The sequence below is a fragment of the Mustela nigripes genome, chromosome 4 (assembly GCF_022355385.1).
Source record: "Mustela nigripes isolate SB6536 chromosome 4, MUSNIG.SB6536, whole genome shotgun sequence".
Classification (NCBI taxonomy): Eukaryota; Metazoa; Chordata; class Mammalia; order Carnivora; family Mustelidae; genus Mustela; species Mustela nigripes.
The window spans coordinates 135,080,918-135,099,832 of record NC_081560.1 but is presented as its reverse complement, the minus strand read 5'-3'; the positions used below and the strand labels follow the sequence as shown (position 1 = coordinate 135,099,832).

Here is an 18,915-nt window from a genome sequence, read left to right as displayed (position 1 = left end):
CCCCCCAATTGGAAAATTCTGCAAGCTAACAAGGGACGGCTGGGTTTGGACAATTGATTTTAAAAGTGTGAGTTGAGCAAGGATTGGCGTGTCTAAGAGAAAGAGCGGGAGCACTTAGTCTGGGCCAGATTAGATTTCTCGTCTACGACAGCCGAAAGCAAGCGAGTAAAGACTTTGTTCAGACTCCCGCGACCGAGTGGGGGGCTCCGCGTGGAAGCGCCAGACCAGGAGGGGGCTCTTTCGCGCAGGTCCCTTGGGGCCACAGCGGGAAGGCGCATGCGCACAGCGCCTCCCCAACTCGCGCTTCTTTTTTTGTCGTGGGAGCTGCTGGGTTTCTCTGATTTTACCTGGCGACAGTTTGCATTTTCCGCGCTTGCTATGGCGCAACTGGAAGAACTGGAGCTGCTGAAGAAGAGTCTCGGGGAAGAGGCTGAGCCGCCGGCGGAGCGGTGAGCGGAGCGGAGGGAGGGTCTGGGAGCCCGGCGGGAGATTTGAAAGGAAGGAGCGGGAGAGGCCGCCGCCGCGCCTCCGAGGAGCCGGGCTCGAGGTTAAAGGACCCCACTCGGGGCTCCCGACGAGTTTGTAAAGCTGGGGTCCGCTTCGTAGTATTCTCTTTGGGGCCGCGCTCGGGCCAGAGCCCAGAGACGACTCCCTTAACGGTTCATTTCTTTTTCTAGATATCACTCACCCGAATTCCGGGAGGGTAAGGCACCTTAAACGCCTTCATAAAGGGAAGTTGCAACTGTAGATGCTTTCCTCTAGGTTTAAGTCGGGGAAACTTGCTCCAGGAGAGCTCTCTACCCTCAACTTGGACTAGTCAGGAGGACAACTTGACCCATAATCATGGTGTGGAATTATTTTCAATTAATAATGATACTAATTATTGTTGACGGATCTTTGCATTTTGGTTTTTTTTTTTTTTTAAATTTTATTTATTTATCAGAGAGAGATGGGGAGAAAGCAAGCACAGGCAGACAGAGTGGCAGGCAGAGGCAGAGGGAGAAGCAGGTTCCCTGTCGAGCAAGGAGCCTGATGTGGGACTCGATCCCAGGACGCTGGGATCATGACCTGAGCCGAAGGCAGCTGCTTAACCAACTGAGCCACCCAAGCGTCCCTGCAGTTTGGGTTTTGATCAGCATTATCCTTTGCGAAATCCTTAAGGCGTCCAGCTGACCCCGGGAAATTCATGGCCTGAGGCCTCCTGAAGTAGGTGAATGAGGTGATTACAGAGTAAGAAAGCCCAGGGTTGGGTGTTTATAGAGGTAACGACGTTGGACTCAGGTGTACTGTCACTGACAAAGACTGCAGTCAAACTGGAAAGACTAACGAGGGACTTAGTGTTTTCTATAATGATTAGAGAATTCTGCAGTTTTCAGGCGGATTAAGGATTGATGGATAAAAGTGTTGTGAAGTTGACCTGCCCGTTATAAATAAGAAATGTGTGAGTTACTCCGTGAAGGAATGAGCGAACATGACAGGTATTAAGCTTGCTTTTCTCTGCGAGGTAGGGGCTAGTTGTTTCTCACTGAATTTTATAGAAGGATTTTCTTCCTGAAATAGTAGTTTGGAGTAGTGATTTCTTTTTTCTTTTTTTTTTTTTAAGATTTTTTTATTTTTATTTATTTGACAGAGAGAAATCACAAGTAGTCAGAGAGGCAGGCAGAGAGAGAGAGAGAGGGAAGCAGGCTTCCTGCTGAGCAGAGAGCCCTATACAGGGCTCCATCCCAGGACCCTGAGATCATGACCTGAGCTGAAGGCAGAGGCCCAACACTCTGAGCCACCCAGGTGCCCCATGTCTGGGAAGGTTTTTAATAGGAATTCTGCTATGCCCTTAGTCTCTTAATTTTTACCTATTTAGCTAATGATCATTGTGATAAGCTTTCTACAAGAAGCAAACCTAGAAAATTGAGAAGGTTGGTTTGTAGATAAAGGAAATTGGATGACTTATTTTATATTAAAGTAGTTTTGTTTGTATATTTTTCAGATTTCAGAAGAAGGTGGAAGGTTCCATTTCTAAAATGGTTTTGAACGGAGGAATGGATAACCGGTACCTGGTGTTAGCGGTCAATATTGTACAGAATGAAGAAGGAACCCATGAAAAACACCTAATCATTACTGCTTCCCAGTCACTAGAAAATAAAGAACTGTGTATCCTTAGGAATGACTGGTAATTTTCGTGTTACTTTGAGCACTAATCTGGCTTAAGGGGACCATTTTAAAACTCATCACATTGGCTTTTGTGGATGTTGCTATAATTTAATTGTTAATAAAGGGAATAGAAATGAACCTGAATTAATTTCTTGTAGAAATTGTGCTTATTACCCCAGCATCTCAAGTTCCTTATTCTGAAACTTGGTTTTTATTGTCATTTGAAAATTTATTACAAAGGTCCTTATTAAGCGACTACTTCTAAAATTTCCCAGTACTTTTTGTCTTAAGATTGCAGCTTTTCACTAAGAGCAAAATTAATTACAGTATTAGAACATTCTTAAACCCTAGAGTTCTCTACTCAAGCAAAGTATGGTTTGTGAGGGGTGAAGGGGAAATGCCCAGAAAGTGGAGGTCTAATTTTGTCTATTTAGGCTTTTTGTCCAGATAAAAATGATAAATATTTTATGCTTAACACATTGGGTTTGGCTTCATGCCTTAGGACTTACAGAAACTAGATACACTAGAAGTTTTAGGAATGAGAGAATTATTATTGAAACAATCCAATTATGAATTGGAGCAATGTATTAACACTATTAAAGATTTGGTAGCTTTTGTGTTAGATGATGCTAACATTAAGCAGTTTTCCTTTTTGGTATTTCAGGAAGACCCCTGAGTATTCTCAGGTATATTTCAAAGGTAGAAAGGAGTAGAGTGACTAGGAGAAGATTCAAAAGACTACATCCTAGTGTTAGATTTTTTTGAAAGACCCATAAGTTTACAGATACCCTTCCTTTAGATAAAATATTTGTTTACTTTTTGAAGCTTCTTTAATATGTTTAAATGTAGGAATCTAAACTATGTATACTATGCTTTATTTGTAGGTGCTCTGTACCAGTGGAGCCAGGGGACATCATTCATTTGGAGGGAGACTGCCTATCTGATACTTGGATAATAGATGAAGATTTTGGATATTTGATTCTATATCCAGACATACTGATTTCTGGCACAAGCATAGCCAGTAGTATTCGGTGTATGAGAAGAGCTGTCTTGAGTGAAACTTTTAGGGTGAATAATATTAACAGCTGGTGTTTCTACGGGTATTAGAGTTACAGAGCACTTTCACACTTTCAAAAAAAAATCTTTTTAAAATTTATTTACTTGACAGAGAAAGAGAGCACACAAGTGGGGGAGTGGCGCGCAGAGGGAGAGGGAGAAATAGGTTCCCCACTAAGCAGGGAGCCTGATGGGCTCAGTCCCAGGACCCTGGGATCATGACCTAAACCAACGGCAGACACTTAACTGACTGAGCCAGCCAGGCGCCTGATAACACTTTTTTTTTTTTTTTTTTTTAAGTAAACTCCCATGTGTCCATTTTGTTGTTCTCAAACATTCTATTATTTTGCAAGTAAATGAAAGCTGAAGATATTTAAAATATAAATATAATATCTTTATCATACATAATATAAAGAATCGTAATTCCTTAAATTAATATAATGCTCAATTTTCTGTAATGTCTTTTTATTATTTCTTATTTTTATTGTTTAGAGAGAAGGGGAGTGCTTGCGGGGTTCGGGGGGTGGGGGGAAAGGGAGAGAGAATCTCAGGCAGGCTCTGTGCTCAGTGTCAAGCCAGACACGCTCCATCTCACAACCCTGAGATCATCATCTGAGCTGAAATCAAAAGTTGGATGCTTATCCGACTGAGCCACCCAGGCGCCCCTGTAATGTGCTTTATTGAAAATATCTTTTTAGGGGGACCTGGGTGGTTCAGTGGATTAAGCGTCTGCCTTCAGTTCAAGTCATGATACTGAGGTCTGGGATCGAGCCCTGAACTGGGCTCTCTGCTTGGTAGGGAGTTTGCTTCTCTCTCTCCCTTTGCCCCTCCCCCTTGCTCATACTCTTTCTCTTGCTTGTGCTCTCTCTCTCTCAAATAATAAATAAAAGCTTTAAAATTTTTGTCAGAGGGAGAGAGAGAACACAAGCAGGGGGAGTGGCAGGCAGAGGGAGAGGGAGAAGCAGGATCCCCGCTGAGCAGGGAGCCTGATGCAGACTGATCCCAGGAGTCTGGGAGCATGACCAGAGCTGAAGGCAGGCCCTTAACTGACTGAGTCACCCAGGCGCCCCAAGAAAATATCTTTTTATTCAGTTGTTTTATTAGAATTAGTCAGAATCCAAAAGATCCAAGATCTTTTTCTTTTTCTTTTTCTTCCTTTTTTAAAAGATTTTATTTACTATTTTTTGAAGATTTTATTTATTTGAGAGAGAGAGAGCACATGGGAGGGAGAGACAGTCTGAAGCAGACTCTGTACTGAGTGCAGAGGGCCCTTTACAGGGCTTGATCATATGACCGTGAGAGCAGATGCTTAAGCAACTGAGCCACCCAGGCATCCCTTAAGATTTTATTTTTTATTATTTTAAAATTATTTTTATTTTTTTAAAGATTTTATTTATTTATTTGTCAGACAGATCACAAGTAGGCAGAGAGGCAAAGGGGGAGGTGTGGAAGCAGGCTCCCTGCTGAGCCGAGGGCCTGATTTGGGGCTTGATCCCAGAACCCTGAGATCATGACCTGAGCCGAAGGCAGAGGCTTAACCTACTGAGCCACCCAGGTGCCCCAAGATTTTATTTTTTTTTAAGTAGTCTCTAATCCCAACATAGAGCTTGAAACTATAACCCCAAGATCAAGATTTGCATGCTTCTCTGACTGAGCCAGCCAGGTTCTTCCAAAAAAAATTTTTTTGCATTATGTTTGGTTGGTATGTCTCCCTCTTTGCTTCAGTACCATTTGTTGAAGAACCTGGGTTTTATTTGTTAAAGAATTTCTTCTTTTCAGGGTATTTTAAAAATTATACAATTTATATGTATATAGAAATCCAAAAATACAGCTGAGCAAAAAGAAAAAAAAAAGAGAAGGAAAAATCCCTAAATAGACATTTTCTAATAGTCTTAGTTGTCAATTAATTGTAGTTTTAAAAAATCAGCTTTATATTTTCATTTGTGGGTAAGGGCTATCAACTTGTCTTTTAACTACATTTTATAAGTTAGCCCTGAATATTTTTTAATTCTTAAAAACTTTCTATTTTAAGTTCTTAGGACTCACAAAGAACTTGCATAAGTAGTACAGAGAGTCCTCTGTAAATTAATTTTTAAGATTTCTGAAGCGTGTTTTGGTGGCTTTATTATATCTTTAAGAGGAAGGTCTAAGCTAAGAATAGAGTTAATTGAGAAATATGGTGTCTTTTTTTAAAATACTGGTTCTTTCTGAGTGGAGGGAACATTTTTGACAAGTCCCCTTGTCAAAAATCTTTGTTGTAAGTTTGAAGTTTATGGTTTTTGTTTGTTTTTTTAAGATTTTATTTATTTGACAGAGAGAGACACAGAGAGAGGGAACACAAGCAGGGGGAGTGTGAGAGGGAGAAGCAGACTCCCTGCTGAGCAGAGAGCCTGATGCAGGGCTCAATCCCAGGACCTGGGAATCATGACCCAACCTGAAGGCAGACGCTTAATGACTGAGCCATTGAGATGCCCTGAAGTTTATGTTTGATAATATCTTTTACTTACATGAATTTATGAGCTATGGCTGCATTTAATTTGAGTAGATTATAAAGTGAAATTAGAAAATAATATGTTAAGCATTTGAGAATACATTGAAATTTTACATAGAGGTTATTTTTAATGTTTTCAAAATGGAAATCACTGATTAAAAAGAACATGCTTGTAAAATCAAGTAATTCTGAATAGAAGAAAGTAAAAGTTGGGTGCCTGGGTTGCTCAGTCAGTTGAGTGTCTGCTTTTGGCTCAAGTCATGATCTCAGGGTCCTGGGATCCAGCCCTGCATTGGGCTCCCTGCTCATGGGGAGTCTGCTTCTCCCTCTCCCTCTCCCCCTGCTTGTGTACTCTCTTCTCTCTCAAATGAATAAATTAAAAAAAAAAAACTTGAAAGTTAAAATCATCTATAATTTTACTCACTAGAAAAAAGTTATTTAATATTTTGACATTTGTCTCACCTGTGCACTTTGGCTGTGGTGATCTAATAGGATAGGTAATAAAATATGGGATCGTGTCTTTAATATGTTTTGAAATAAAATGTATGATTTTTTTTTTTTAAATAGAGCTCTGATCCAGCCACGCGCCAAATGCTGATTGGTACAGTTCTTCATGAAGTATTTCAAAAAGCAATAAGCAATAGCTTTGCCCCAGAAAAGCTACAAGAATTTGCTTTTCAAACTGTTCAAGAAATAAGGCATCTCAAGGAAATGTAAGTAGTTACAACATGTGCTATAGGTACTATTTTATTATAGAGAATTCTCTCCTGGAATCCATACGGTATTTCGTTATTAGACTATTAAATATAAATCAGAATAATACTAGAATTGCAAGTTCAGGGTTGTAGTACCCCACTGCAGTTCTGTGATGATCTTCTGAAATTGCAGAATAGAAACTCTTGAGCTAAAAATATCTGTACACGTGCACAATAGACTCCAGCTGCTCTCCAAGAGTATGAAAAACATTTTGCTTTATTTCTAGAAATGTGACATACTATAAATTGTATGGGTTTGGGAGTCAGATGGACCTAGTTTTAAATTTTAGCTTTGCCAGTTTTAGGTTTGAACAGGTTACCTAAAGATTTTGAAAAAGGCGGTAATACCTATTTTGCAAAATTTTTATGACAGTGGAGCGAATATACGTAAACCCACAAATGGCTAATCATTGACATTTTATGAGTGACTATATGCAGAGAGGTTGGCATATTCTGCTTCTTTGAATATTTGAATAACAGAATATAGGCATATTCTGTTTCTTTGTGACTCTTATTGCAAACCGTGTTTTTTCACAGAATTATTTTTATTAGGGGTAATTTTGATTTCTAGACTAGTTGTCATAAACCTTTTCCCAGATGTAATTCTCTTTCCCAGTTTATTTATTTATTTTAAAAAAGATTTATTTGTTTATTTATTTATTTGACACAGAGAGAGATCCCAAGTAGGCAGAGAGGCAGACAGAGAGAGAGGGGGGAAGTAGGCTCCCTGCTGAACAGAGAGCCCCATGTAGGCCTTGATCCCAGGACCCTGGGATCATGACCTGAGCAGAAGGCAGAGGCTTAACCCACTGAGTCACACGGTAACCTCTTTCCCTGTTTATATGGAAAAAATGTGTTCCAGAATGCCATACAGTTGTATGCTAATGCCATATGATCTATTGTCCTAAGAATTTTTTCTTTTGTTTTTATTTTTTTCTTTTTAATTTTTATTTATTTATTTGAGAGAGAGAGAGAATGAGAGAGAGAGAGAGCATGAGTGGAAAAAGGTCAGCAGGAGAAGCAGACTCCCTGCCCAGCAGGGAGTCCGATGTGTGACTTGATCCCGGGACTCCAGGATCATGACCTGGGCTGAAGGAAGTCTCTTAACCAACTGAGCCACCCAGGTGCCCCTCTTTCTTATTTTTTTTTAAAGAAGATTTTATTTATTTATATGAGAGAGAAAGAAGAGGAGAGAGCGGGAATAGGGGGAGAGGCAGAGGAAGAGGCGGACTTCCCACTGAGCCAGGAGCCCAATATGGGACTCGATCCCAGGACCTGGAGATCAGGACCTGAGCTGAAGACAGATGCATAAACAACTGAGCCACCCAGGCACTCCATCCTAAAAACATTTTAGAACCCTGATGTGTGTCAGGCCCTGTGTTCAGTGCTTTTAGTCATCTTATATGATCCGTTATAAATGAAGAAACACTAACACAGAGAGATTTTGCCTTGGTCAAGGTTTTACTGTAAAACAGATAATTTTGCTTTTTTAAAAGAAATGTCATATATATAAAGTAACTTACCTTTTTTTCTTTATTAAGTTTTTAATTACACTTCCAGTATAGTTAACATACAATGTTATATTAGTTCAGGTGTACAATGTAGTGATTTAGCACAGCCACACATCACCCTGTGCTCATTGAGATAAGTGGAGTCTTAATCTCCTTCATCTATTTTACCCATTCTCCCACCCACCTCCTCTCTGGTAACCATCAGTTTGTTCTTCACAGTTAAGAGTCTGTTTTTGGGTCAGGACCTTTTTTTCCCATTGTTGGTTTTTTTTTGTTTTTGTTTTTGTTTTGTTTTTTTGATTGTTTCTTAAATTCCACATATGAGTGAAATTGTATGGTATTTGTCTTTCTCTGACTTCCTTCGCTTAGTGTTAAACTCTCTAGGTCCATCCATGTTGTTGTAAAAGACAAGATTTCATTCTTTTTTTATGGCTGAGTAATATTCCTGTGTGTGTGTGTGTGCGCACGTGCGCACACTCTCTTGCCATCTTTATCCACTTATCTATTGATGGACACTTGGGCTGCTTCTACAATTTGTCTATTGTAAATGCTGCTATAAGCATAGGGGTGCATATACCCTTTGAATTAGTGTTTTTGAGTTCTTTGGGTAAATACCCAGTAGTGTGATTCAGGATCAAAGGGTAGTTATATTTTTAATTTTTTTGAGGAACCGCCATACTGTTTCCACTGTGGCTGCACCAGTTTGCATTTTCACCAATAGTACATAAGGGTTTTTTGGTTTTTTTTCCCTACATTCTTGCCAACACTTGTTTATGGCATTTCAGAGTTTTAATTTTTTTTGTCCTACTCTAATCAACACACAGTGATGCCTGTTGTGTGTTGTATTGATCATTGCCCTGAAACAAATCACATCAAAACTTAGTAGCTTAAGGGGCGCCTGGGTGCCTTGGTCAGTTAAGCATCTGCTTTCCTCTCAGGTCGTGATCTCAGGGTCCTGGATCAAGCCCCACCTTTGGCTCTCTGCTCAGCGGGGAGCCTGCTTCTCCCTCTCCCCCTGCCTGCCACTTTCCCTTCTTGTGCGTACTCTCTCTCTGTGTCAAATAAAACAAACAAACAAACTTAGTAGCTTAAAAAAAAAACCATAGTGGCTTAAATGACAAGTATTTAATCAATTATCTCATAGTTTCTATAGGTTAGGAATTCAGAGGTGCCTTAGCTGGATGGCTCGGGCTCAGGGTCTCCTGTTTGGAGCTGCAGTCCTTTTTTTTTTTTTTTTTTTCTTAAGATTTTATTTATTTATTCAACAGACAGAGATCACAGGAAGGCAGAGAGGCAGGCAGAGAGAGAGAGGGGAGGAAGCAGGCTCCCCGCAGAGCAGAGAGCCCGATGCGGGGCTCGATCCCAGGACTTGGGATCATGACCTGAGCCAAAGGCAGAGGCTTTAACTCACTGAGCCACCCAGGCGCCCTTGGAGCTGCAGTCCTTTGAAGGGAGGATCTGTTTCCAAGGTGGTAACAGTCATGGCTGTTGTCATGAGGCTTCAGTTTCTTGCCATGTGAGTCTCTCCTACAACACAGCAGCTGCTATTTCAGATTAAAGGGTCTAAGAAAGTGTGCAAGCAGGAAGCTGTAGTGACCCTTTTTTAAAGTAAACTCTACCCCACGTGTGGGGTGAAAACTCACCACACCAAGATCAAGAGTTACATGCTCTACTGACTAAGCCAGTCAGCCGTCCCATCAAGAGAAAACTTATTTTTTTTTTTAAGATTTTGTTTATTTATTTGACAGAGCGAGATGCAGTGAGAGAGGGAACACAAGCAGGAGGAGTGGGAGAGGGAGAAGCAGGCTTCCCGTTGAGCAGGGAGCCAGATGCCGTCGGACCCCAGGACTCTGGGATCACGACCTGAGCCAAAAGCAGACATTTACTGACTGAGCCACCAGGCACCCCAAGAGAAAAATTTTTAAAAATTCCCAGACCCTAAAACAACAGGTTGAAAGTTCTTTTCTACCCTCTCATAGGTCCTTCTACCTTATTATAGATCTTAGAATAGATTTTTTTTTTTTTTTTTTTTTTTTTAAAGATTTTTTATTTATTTATTTGAGAGAGAGACAGTGAGAGAGAGCATGAGCGAGGAGAAGGTCAGAGGGAGAAGCAGACTCCCCATGGAGCTGGGAGCCCGATGCGGGACTCGATCCCGGGACTCCGGGATCATGACCTGAGCCGAAGGCAGTCGTCCAACCAACTGAGCCACCCAGGCGTCCCTTAGAATAGATTTTTAAAGATTTATTTATTTGTCAGAGAGAGCGAGCACAAGTAGGGAAGCTATAGGCAGACGTAGAGGAAGAAGCAGCTTCCCCGCTTAGCAAGGAGCCTGATACGGGACTCTATCCTAGGACCCTGGGATCATGACCGGAGTCAAAGACAGCTGCTTAACCGACTGAGACATTTAGATGTCACTTTTTTTGTTTGTTTGTTTTTAAATACAGGTTCCAGTGTGGAGCCCAGCAGGGGCTTAAACTCACAGCCCTGAGGTCAAGGACTGAGCTGGGATCAAGGGTTGGATGCTTTTTTTTTTTTTTTTTTTTTTAAGATTTTATTTATCTGTTTGATAGAAGACACAGCGAGAAAGGGAACACAAGCAGGGGGAGTGGGAGAGGGAGAAGCAGGCTTCCTGCCAAGCAGGGAGCCTGATGCAGGGCTCTATCCCAGGACCTTAGGATCATGACCTGAGCCGAAGGCAGATGTTTAATGAGTGAGCCACCCAGGCGCCCCAAGAGTTGGATGCTTAACCCACTTAACCCCCCAGGTGCCCCCAGATTTTTATCTTCTATGCTTTATCTTCTTGTTAATACCTATAAAAGTCTAGGCTCGGAGAGCCTACCTTAAGTATCTTAATAATTTCAGGAAAGACCAGGCTGTTACGTGTTGTTTTTCTGTGACTTGGCTAAAATTAATAAGGGAGAATTTAAATGCAGAAGATGTTAAATAACCAGTATGGACTGGTTTGGAAATTTTAAAGGGTCTACTCTGTAAAAAATAAAACACTGGGAAGAATTTACCTAAGGACATCATGACAATGAAGAATGGCTCCAAAATGGTTGGAGAAAGTTATTTAGGAAAAGATTACCCAAATGTGTAGATGTTTTTTAAAATAATGAATTATTATTCCTAAAAAGGTTTTAAATTTGTATATACCCTATTATGGGAGTATAAGAGGCTCTCTGGTACAAAGTAAGTCCTTTTTCCCTGCGTCCTCCTCGTCACGTAGTTCCTCTTCCCAAAGGCATCTACTGGTTTTGGTTTCTTTTTTTAAGATTTTGTTTATTTGACAGAGAGCAGAAGTAGGGGGAACAGCAGGCAGAGGGAGAAGCAGGCTACCTGCTGAGCAGGGAGGCTGATGAGGGATCCAGTCCCAGGACCCTGGGTTTATGACCTGAACTAAAGGCAGACACTTAACCGACAGAGCCATCCAGTTGCCCCAAAGGCAACCACTGTTACCAGTTTCTTGTATGTCATTTTACAGAGATTTCAAGTGTTTATATGTGTGTGTGTGTATGTATGTGTACATATATATTTTTTGTTAGGTAAATTGTAGAATACTGGGGCACCTGAGTGGCTCAGTGGGTTAAAGCCTCTGCCTTCGGCTTAGGTCATGATCCTGGGGTCCTGGGATCGAGCCCCGCATCGGGCTCTCTGCTCAGCGGGGAGCCTGCTTCCCCCCGCCCCGCCCTGCCTGCCTCTCTGCCTATTTGTGATCTCTGTCTGTCAAATAAATAAATAAAATCTTAAAAAAAAAATTGTAGAATACTATGTATGTTATTGTGCACTTAAAGGTTAAGTGTGGTGATCATTCCTTGGTAGTACTTTCTGAGCTTTTATTTTTTGAGAGAGAGAGCATGGGTAGGGGGTGGTAGGGGCAGAGGGAGAGGGAGAGGGAAAAACTTAAACAGGCTCTACACCCAGCCCAGTGCCAAGCCTGCTGTGGGGCTTGATCTCATGACCCCATGGTCATGACCTGAGCTGAAATCGAGAGTCTGACGCCCAACTGGCTGAGCCACTCAGGCACCCCTGAGCTGTCTCAATTTTAATTAATAATGGTGTAATATTTCATCGTATGGATGTACTGTAATTTATTTAAGTATCCCCCTGGCATTTCAGTCTTTGCTTTTATTAGCAATCGTGTAAGAAACACCTTTAGGGGCCCCTGGGTGGCCCAGCTGGTTAAGCTTTCAACTCTTGATTTCGGCTTAAGTCATGATCTCAGAGTCGTGGGATTGAGCCCTGCCTTGGGATTCGTGCTCAGTGTGGAGTTTGCTTGAGGTTTTCTCTCCCTCTCCCTCTGCCCCTGTCTTCCCTCTCTCGCTCTCTGTCTCTCCAGTAAATAAACAAATCTTTAAAAAAACTACCTTTATATATCCCTTATTTCATACCTTTGAGGCATATATCTGGCTTAAATACTTAGAAGTAGAATTGTGGGGCCAGAGAATATATGCCCTTAAAACATTTAAAACATCTTTTTATTTGGAAATAATTTGAAATTTAGAGAAAAGTTGCAGGATTAGTGCAGACAGCACCCATATGCTTTTTACTGGGATTCACCTATTAGATGTGTGTAGATTCTAAGATTAAGTAGTATATGCCATGGTATACACGATGGGCTGTATACCACGATGACAGTACCTGTAGAACAGGCTGAGCAGGGCTCTGGACAGTCCAGCGTTCCCCGTGGGCTCAGAAGCCCCCACTACATTGGGCAGCGCTGGTCTTGCTCACCTTGCCTTCAGGCCTCTCCCCACACAGCCCGGTGGCTGGGGCCTGCAGGTGGTGACATTCGATGTCTGTGTCAGGGGTCTTTGTGCTTGGTGTGGCGTCCAGCTATTAGCCAAGGACTTGGCCAGATTTCAAGCAGCCTTTTGCAAGGATAACCCTTGCCTTTGGTCGTCTGAATATGTGATCATTTGGAGCTTTCTGGTATCAGCATTTGCTCCCCTGAGGAATTTCAGCTTGTCTTGTAGCTTGAGGTTGCTACTGTGCTCAGGAGAAGCAATTTTGGCAGAACTAGGTTGCTAATATTGTTTTCTCTGCTGAACCAGTTCTTTTGGAGGACCGATAGGCCTCTGCTTTCTTCAGTTTTAAGGCTGAATAATATTCCATTGTATGTATACACCACATTTAAAAAAAAGATTTTATTTACTTAATTTTTTTTTAAGATTATTTATTTACTTATTTGACAGGCAGAGATCACAAGTAGGCAGAGAGGCAGGCAGAGAGAGAGAGGGAAGCAGGCTCACCGCTGAGCAGAGAGCCCCATGTGGGGCTTGATCTCAGGACCCTGGGATCACGACCCGAGCCAAAGGCAGAGGCTTTAACCCATTGAGCCACCCAGGCGCCCCTATTTACTTAATTTTTAAGTAAACTCTTTCCCCAATGTGGGGCGTGAGCTCACACCCCTGAGATCACGAGTCACATGCTCTGTGCTCTACCAACTGAAGCAGCCAGGTGGCCCATATATATCACATTATATATCCATTAATTAGTTTGTGGATAACTTGTTTATTTGGATGGTTTGGTTCTTACTTACTTTTTCATGTTTATGCTTTCTTGTTTAATCTCTTATTTTGCAGGTATCGCTTAAATCTGAATCAAGAAGAGATAAAACAAGAAGTAGAGGAGTATCTTCCTTCATTTTCTAAATGGGCCAGAGATTTCATGCATAAATATAATTCAGCTGACTTACCCCAGATGCAGCTCTCTCTGTAAGAAACTCATTTTGTTTATATGGTGTTCATATGTTCAGATCAGGATTTTACTCTGTGTGTTGAAATACAATTTTTTAAAGGTCGAGTTAGTATAACTAGCTTTTTTGTTTGCTTATTTTATATGTTATGGTCCCGAGTGTCTTTACAGGACAAAAAAATAATCTAATGAATAGAAATTCTACTTTCATTATCATACAATCTTCTGATTTTTATATCTCAGTTTGTTTTTTTAAGATTTTTTTTTAAGTAATCTCTATACCCAACGTGGGACTTGAACTCCTAACCCAAAGATCAAGAGTTGCATTCACCTGAGCCAGCCAGGTGCCCCTGTTAGTATGTTTTTTAAATAAAATAACCAATTTATAGATCTTCTCGGGATTGTAATTTGTATGTATTTCTATTACTATCCTATGTGGTCTGTGTCACATGCTAATTGTCTTGTGGATTTGTGCTCTATGTTTAAATACTGTGTTGAAGCATTTAACTCATTTTGGCATTTGGCAGTTTATTGGTTTTTTTCCCTTAAAGAAGCGTTCATGTAAGTTTATAAGTCATACATTTTTTTTCCTCTTTCATTTTTACTCATTCAGCAAGTGTTTATCTAGTGCCTAATATGTGCCAGGTAATGTTCTAGGTTCTGGGATTATCATGGGTGTTGGGGGGAAGCAGCTGACTTCATGACGTTTCTATAGTACTGAACAAGTAAACAACAGACTGTGATAAATGCAGGGTAGAACAACATAAGAAAGAATGTGAAGTTGGTGGTAGTGGTGGTGGACATATTATTTCCAGTGAATGGTTGTGAAAGGCCTTTCCAATAAGATGACGTGGAGATGAAGCCTGAAGGAGATGAAGGAGGTAACTGAACAGCTCTTTTCAGGACGAGTGTTCCAGGCACAGCCCCTTGGGTGATGACACCTGCCAGTGTGGTGGGGGCAGAGCAAGGAGGGAAGGAACAGAAGTAGCCTTCCGGGGCCTCGTAAGCCATGTCAGGACTCTGGGTGCTGTTCTGATTAGATAAGAGGCCACTGGAGAGCTCGCTTGCACAGAGGGTTTTGATGTAATTTCCTGCCTCCCACCCCTCCCCCTTATCAACATTTTCTTTTTCTTTAAAGAGGCACAGCTTCCATTTATATAAATTTTCTTACCTTTTCTCAGTATTCTTACTATTTTATCGCAGGACACTTTGTGATCTGAAAAACTTGTTTAAGATTTGTGCATCAGAAACTTAGGAACCGTTAGTTCTTTGGACCAGTTTGTTGTTTCAAGTTCTCTGTGGTTCAGAGAGATCTACACTGAACCTGGATGTGAATCCCAGTTTTGCCGCAATTTAGCTCTGTAACTTAACTTCTCTGTGTGCATTAATCAGATTTACTTTATTTTTTTAAAAGATTTTATTTATCGGGGCACCTGGGTGGCTCAGTGGGTTGGGCCGCTGCCTTCGGCTTGGGTCATGATCTCGGAGTCCTGGGATCGAGCCCCTCATCGGGCTCTCTGCTCAGCAGGGAGCCTGCTTCCCATTCTCTCTCTGCCTACCTCTCTGTCTACTTGTGATCTCTCTCTATCAAACAAATAGATAAAATCTTTAAAAAAAAAAAAGATTTTATTTATTTATTTGAGAGAGAGAATAAGAGAACACAAGTGAGGAGTGGAGAAAGGGAGAAGCATGCTCCCCGCTGAGCAGGGAGCCTTATGTGGGACTCGATCCCAGCACCCTGAGATCATGACCTGAGCCGAAGGCAGACGCTTAACCTACTGAGCCACCCAGGTGCCCCCAGATTTACTTTATTTTTATATGTTTTTTTAATTTTTATTTTCAATTAGCAATAATCGCGCCTCGGATAAACCTCATTGGCTACGATACTGCCACTGTGCAAAGCTTTTTTATTTTTATTTTTATTTTTTATTTTATTTTATTTTTTTTTTTAAGATTTTATTTATTTATTTGACAGAGAGAGAACACAAGTAGGCAGAGAGAGAGGAGGAAGCAGGCTCCCTGCTGAGCAGAGAGTCCGATGCGGGACTCGATCCCAGGACCCTGAGATCATGACCCGAGCCGAAGGCAGTGGCTTAACCCACTGAGCCACCCAGGCGCCCTATATGTTTTTTTATTTAAGTGACCTCTCCACCCAGCATGGAGCTTGAACTCATGACCCCGAGATCAAGAGTTGCTCTTGTTACTGAGTCAGCCAGGCGCCCCCATCAGATTTCCTTTTTTTTTTTTTTTTAATTTTTTTTAAAGATTTTATTTATTTATTTGAGAGAGAGAGAGAGAGGAAAGAGGTCAGAGGGAGAAGCAGACTCCCTGCCGAGCCGGGAGCCGGACAGATTTACTTTTAAAAGGATCATTCTGGCTACTCTTTCGAGACTGCGTTGTAGGATAAGGGCAGAGGTAGAGAGACTAAGTTGGAGGCTCTTAAAAGAACCCAAGTAAGGGATGTTGGTGGCTGAGACAGTGCAAGTGTGGAAGTGATGAGAATCAGTTGGACTTCAGTCAGACTTTAGTGGTAGAACGGATAGTTTTGGATTGGATGTGGAGTGTGAGGGAAGGAAAAGTCAGTAGTGATTCCAGGGCAGAAAATGTGATGAGAAGGATGTCAAGAGAGAATGGTAGAGGAGGATTTGGAGACAGGGAGTTAGGCAGCTGTAGTGAGGGGTTGTTCTATGAGGGGCACATAGAAATGAAATGATAACCAGAGCCTTATGTGGAGGCTAAGAGAGTTTTGTTGTTTTGAAGATGGGAGCTATAAAGTGCTCATGTGCTCATGGGGAGAATTCCACTGAGAGGGCAGAATTCATCATGAGAGATGGGAAAGGTCAGATATGTGTTGATCATGGCAGAAGGAATGAGAGTACACAAGTGGAAGGGTTGACTTATGGGACACTTATTTCTTGCCGTTAAAATCTCAAGTGGAGGGGTGCCTGGTGGCTCAGTGGGTTTAAACCTCATGATCTCAGGGTCCTGGGATCGAGCCCTGCATCGGGCTCTTTGCTCAGCGGGGAGCCTGCTTCCCAGTCTCTCTCTGCCTGCCTCTCTGGCTACTTGTGATCTCTGTCTGTCAAATAAATAAATAAAATCTTAAAAAAAAAAAATCTCAAGTGGACTACTTCATCAAAGATATTTGGAAATTTTACAACCTTTTACATAGTGCTAGAGTTCTCTGAGAATTTTGTAATCATTTTAGAAGGTTGTTAGCAATGTTTAAATGTCCTGTATCTGGATTTTATTTATTTTTATTTATTTAATTATTTTAAAAAGATTTTATTTATTTATTTGACAAAGATCACAAGTAGGCAGAGAGGCAGGCAGAGAGAGAGAGGAGGAAGCAGGCTCCCTGCTTAGCGGAGAGCCTGATGCGGGACTTGATCCCAGGACCCTGAGATCATGACCTGAGCTGAAGGCAGAGGCTTAACCCACTGAGCCACCCAGGCGCCCCCTGTATCTGGATTTTAATTGTTTTTATTTAATTGTTTTTATTTCTTTTATTATTATTTACAATTCAGTGACTTTCAGTATATTTGTAGAGTTGTGTAACCATCACCATAGTTCGCCATGATTTTGATATATATTTTAATAATGGTTATTTAAAAAAAAAAATGAGGCTTATCGTGCTGTTAGAATTGGGTTTATTTTTCATATTCCTTTTATTCTGAAGTGGTCTTAAATATACCAGTAGCTCCCTTCCTTAAACAAATTAAAAAACTGTAATAAATGGGTTAAATTTATAAGCGCTTCATTCTTTGTTATTTCTTTGAAGCAAATTGCCTATGTCTAGAATAGGGGGTGGGTCTCTGTGCATTAGTCTTCACTGTGATAAACAGGGAAGTGTTTATTAAGTAGTTGTTCTTCTCATAATTTGTTTCATTGTTTTGTAGTAATTCTGTTATTCTAGTTTCTTGATTTTCTATCATGATTACAAACTTAATTTTTGTCTTATGGTGTTCCTAATCATTTCTTTATCCTTATTTACCCTTTCTCACTACACACCTCTCTTTTCCTTCCTTATTATTTATTTTGGAGTCATTTAAATTTGCTTGAGGATTAAAGTTGTGGTGGATATACCTTTTCTTTGTTGTTTCACATATTAGCTTTTATTTTACTCTTTAATTGTTTCAGCTTTTGTCTGCATGTTTTTTCTTTTGGTTAAAATGTATTCATTGTTTTTGCGGTGGTAAGCTGCCATTTTCTCACTGACCCATGGGTTTAGCTCTTTAGCAAACACTTATTCCATGCAGTATCTGCTCAGCAGTGTGCTAGGACCTGGTGTTCCAGGGAGACTAAACCCCTCCAAGAACTCTGTACTGGTGGTAGTTGAAAACATAGACCTGGAGGGTATTGCTTAGAGAGAACATGTAGGGCAACAAGAGGCATGGAAGAGTGTGCTATGTAAGGAAAGAAGTAGAGAGGAGTAGAATCCATCAGTGGAGGCTGGGGAGGCTTATGATGGACTCGTAAGGAATTAGGTAGCCTGAAACAAGCCTTCCTGATAGGAAGCCAGGGAAGGTGTGGGATTCAGATCCCTGAAAGGGATTTTTGAGGTCAACTCTTAGTTTCACATAAGGAAACTGAGATCCAGTGAGAGGTATGACTTTTCCAGGTTTTATGTGAAAGAAGAGTGGTTTAGCTGAGTCTATAGTAATAATTCTTGATTCCTAGCCCAGTGTCCTCTCTGTATCTTGGTATAAGACTTTTTTTTGTTTCAGTTACTTCCAATGGAACCTTCTATGTCTGTGAAGGAAGAGCTCCATTATGTTTTAGCTTGTGTCATTTTTGCAGCAGTTTACAGCCACCTTAAAAAAAAATCTTGGGGTGCCCGGGTGGCCCAGTCGTTAAGCTTCTGCCTTCAGCTCAGGTCATGATCTCAGGGTTCTGGGATTGAGCCCCGCATCAGGCTTCCTGCTCAGTGGAAAGCCTGCTTCTCCCTCTCCCACTCCCCCTGCTTGTGTTCCCTCTGTCACTGTGTCTCTCTCTGTTAAATAAATAAATAAAATCTTTAAAAAAAATCTTTTTTAGACTTTAGCACAGAGAATAAGACTTTTTTTTTTTTAAAGATTTTATTTATTTATTTGACAGAGAGTGAGCACAGGCAGATAGAGTGACAGGCAGAGGCAGAGGGAGAAGCAGGCCCCCCGCTGAGCAAGGAGCCCGATGTGGGACTTGATCCCAGGAGGCTGGGATCATGACCTGAGCCGAAGGCAGCTGCTCAACCAACTGAGCCACCCATGCGTCCACA

General features: G+C 41.3%; 1 protein-coding gene and 1 pseudogene across 4 annotated transcripts in view; one reads left to right on the top strand and one right to left on the bottom strand.

Moving 5' to 3' along the window:
- Positions 1-313: 313 nt before the first annotated feature.
- Positions 314-18,915, top strand: part of DNA2 (DNA replication helicase/nuclease 2) — a 55,418-nt gene continuing 36,816 nt past the window's right edge. For all 4 annotated transcript variants that reach the window (XM_059397555.1, XM_059397553.1, XM_059397552.1 and 1 more), the window contains exons 1-5: positions 314-449; positions 1,985-2,167; positions 3,033-3,216; positions 6,263-6,408; positions 13,547-13,678. In XM_059397555.1, coding sequence (XP_059253538.1) covers positions 379-449; positions 1,985-2,167; positions 3,033-3,216; positions 6,263-6,408; positions 13,547-13,678 — 716 coding nt within the window. In that variant the 5' untranslated portion in view covers positions 314-378. The remainder of the gene's footprint in view (positions 450-1,984; positions 2,168-3,032; positions 3,217-6,262; positions 6,409-13,546; positions 13,679-18,915) is intronic.
- LOC132016947 (U4 spliceosomal RNA) lies at positions 15,443-15,562 on the bottom strand (annotated as a pseudogene).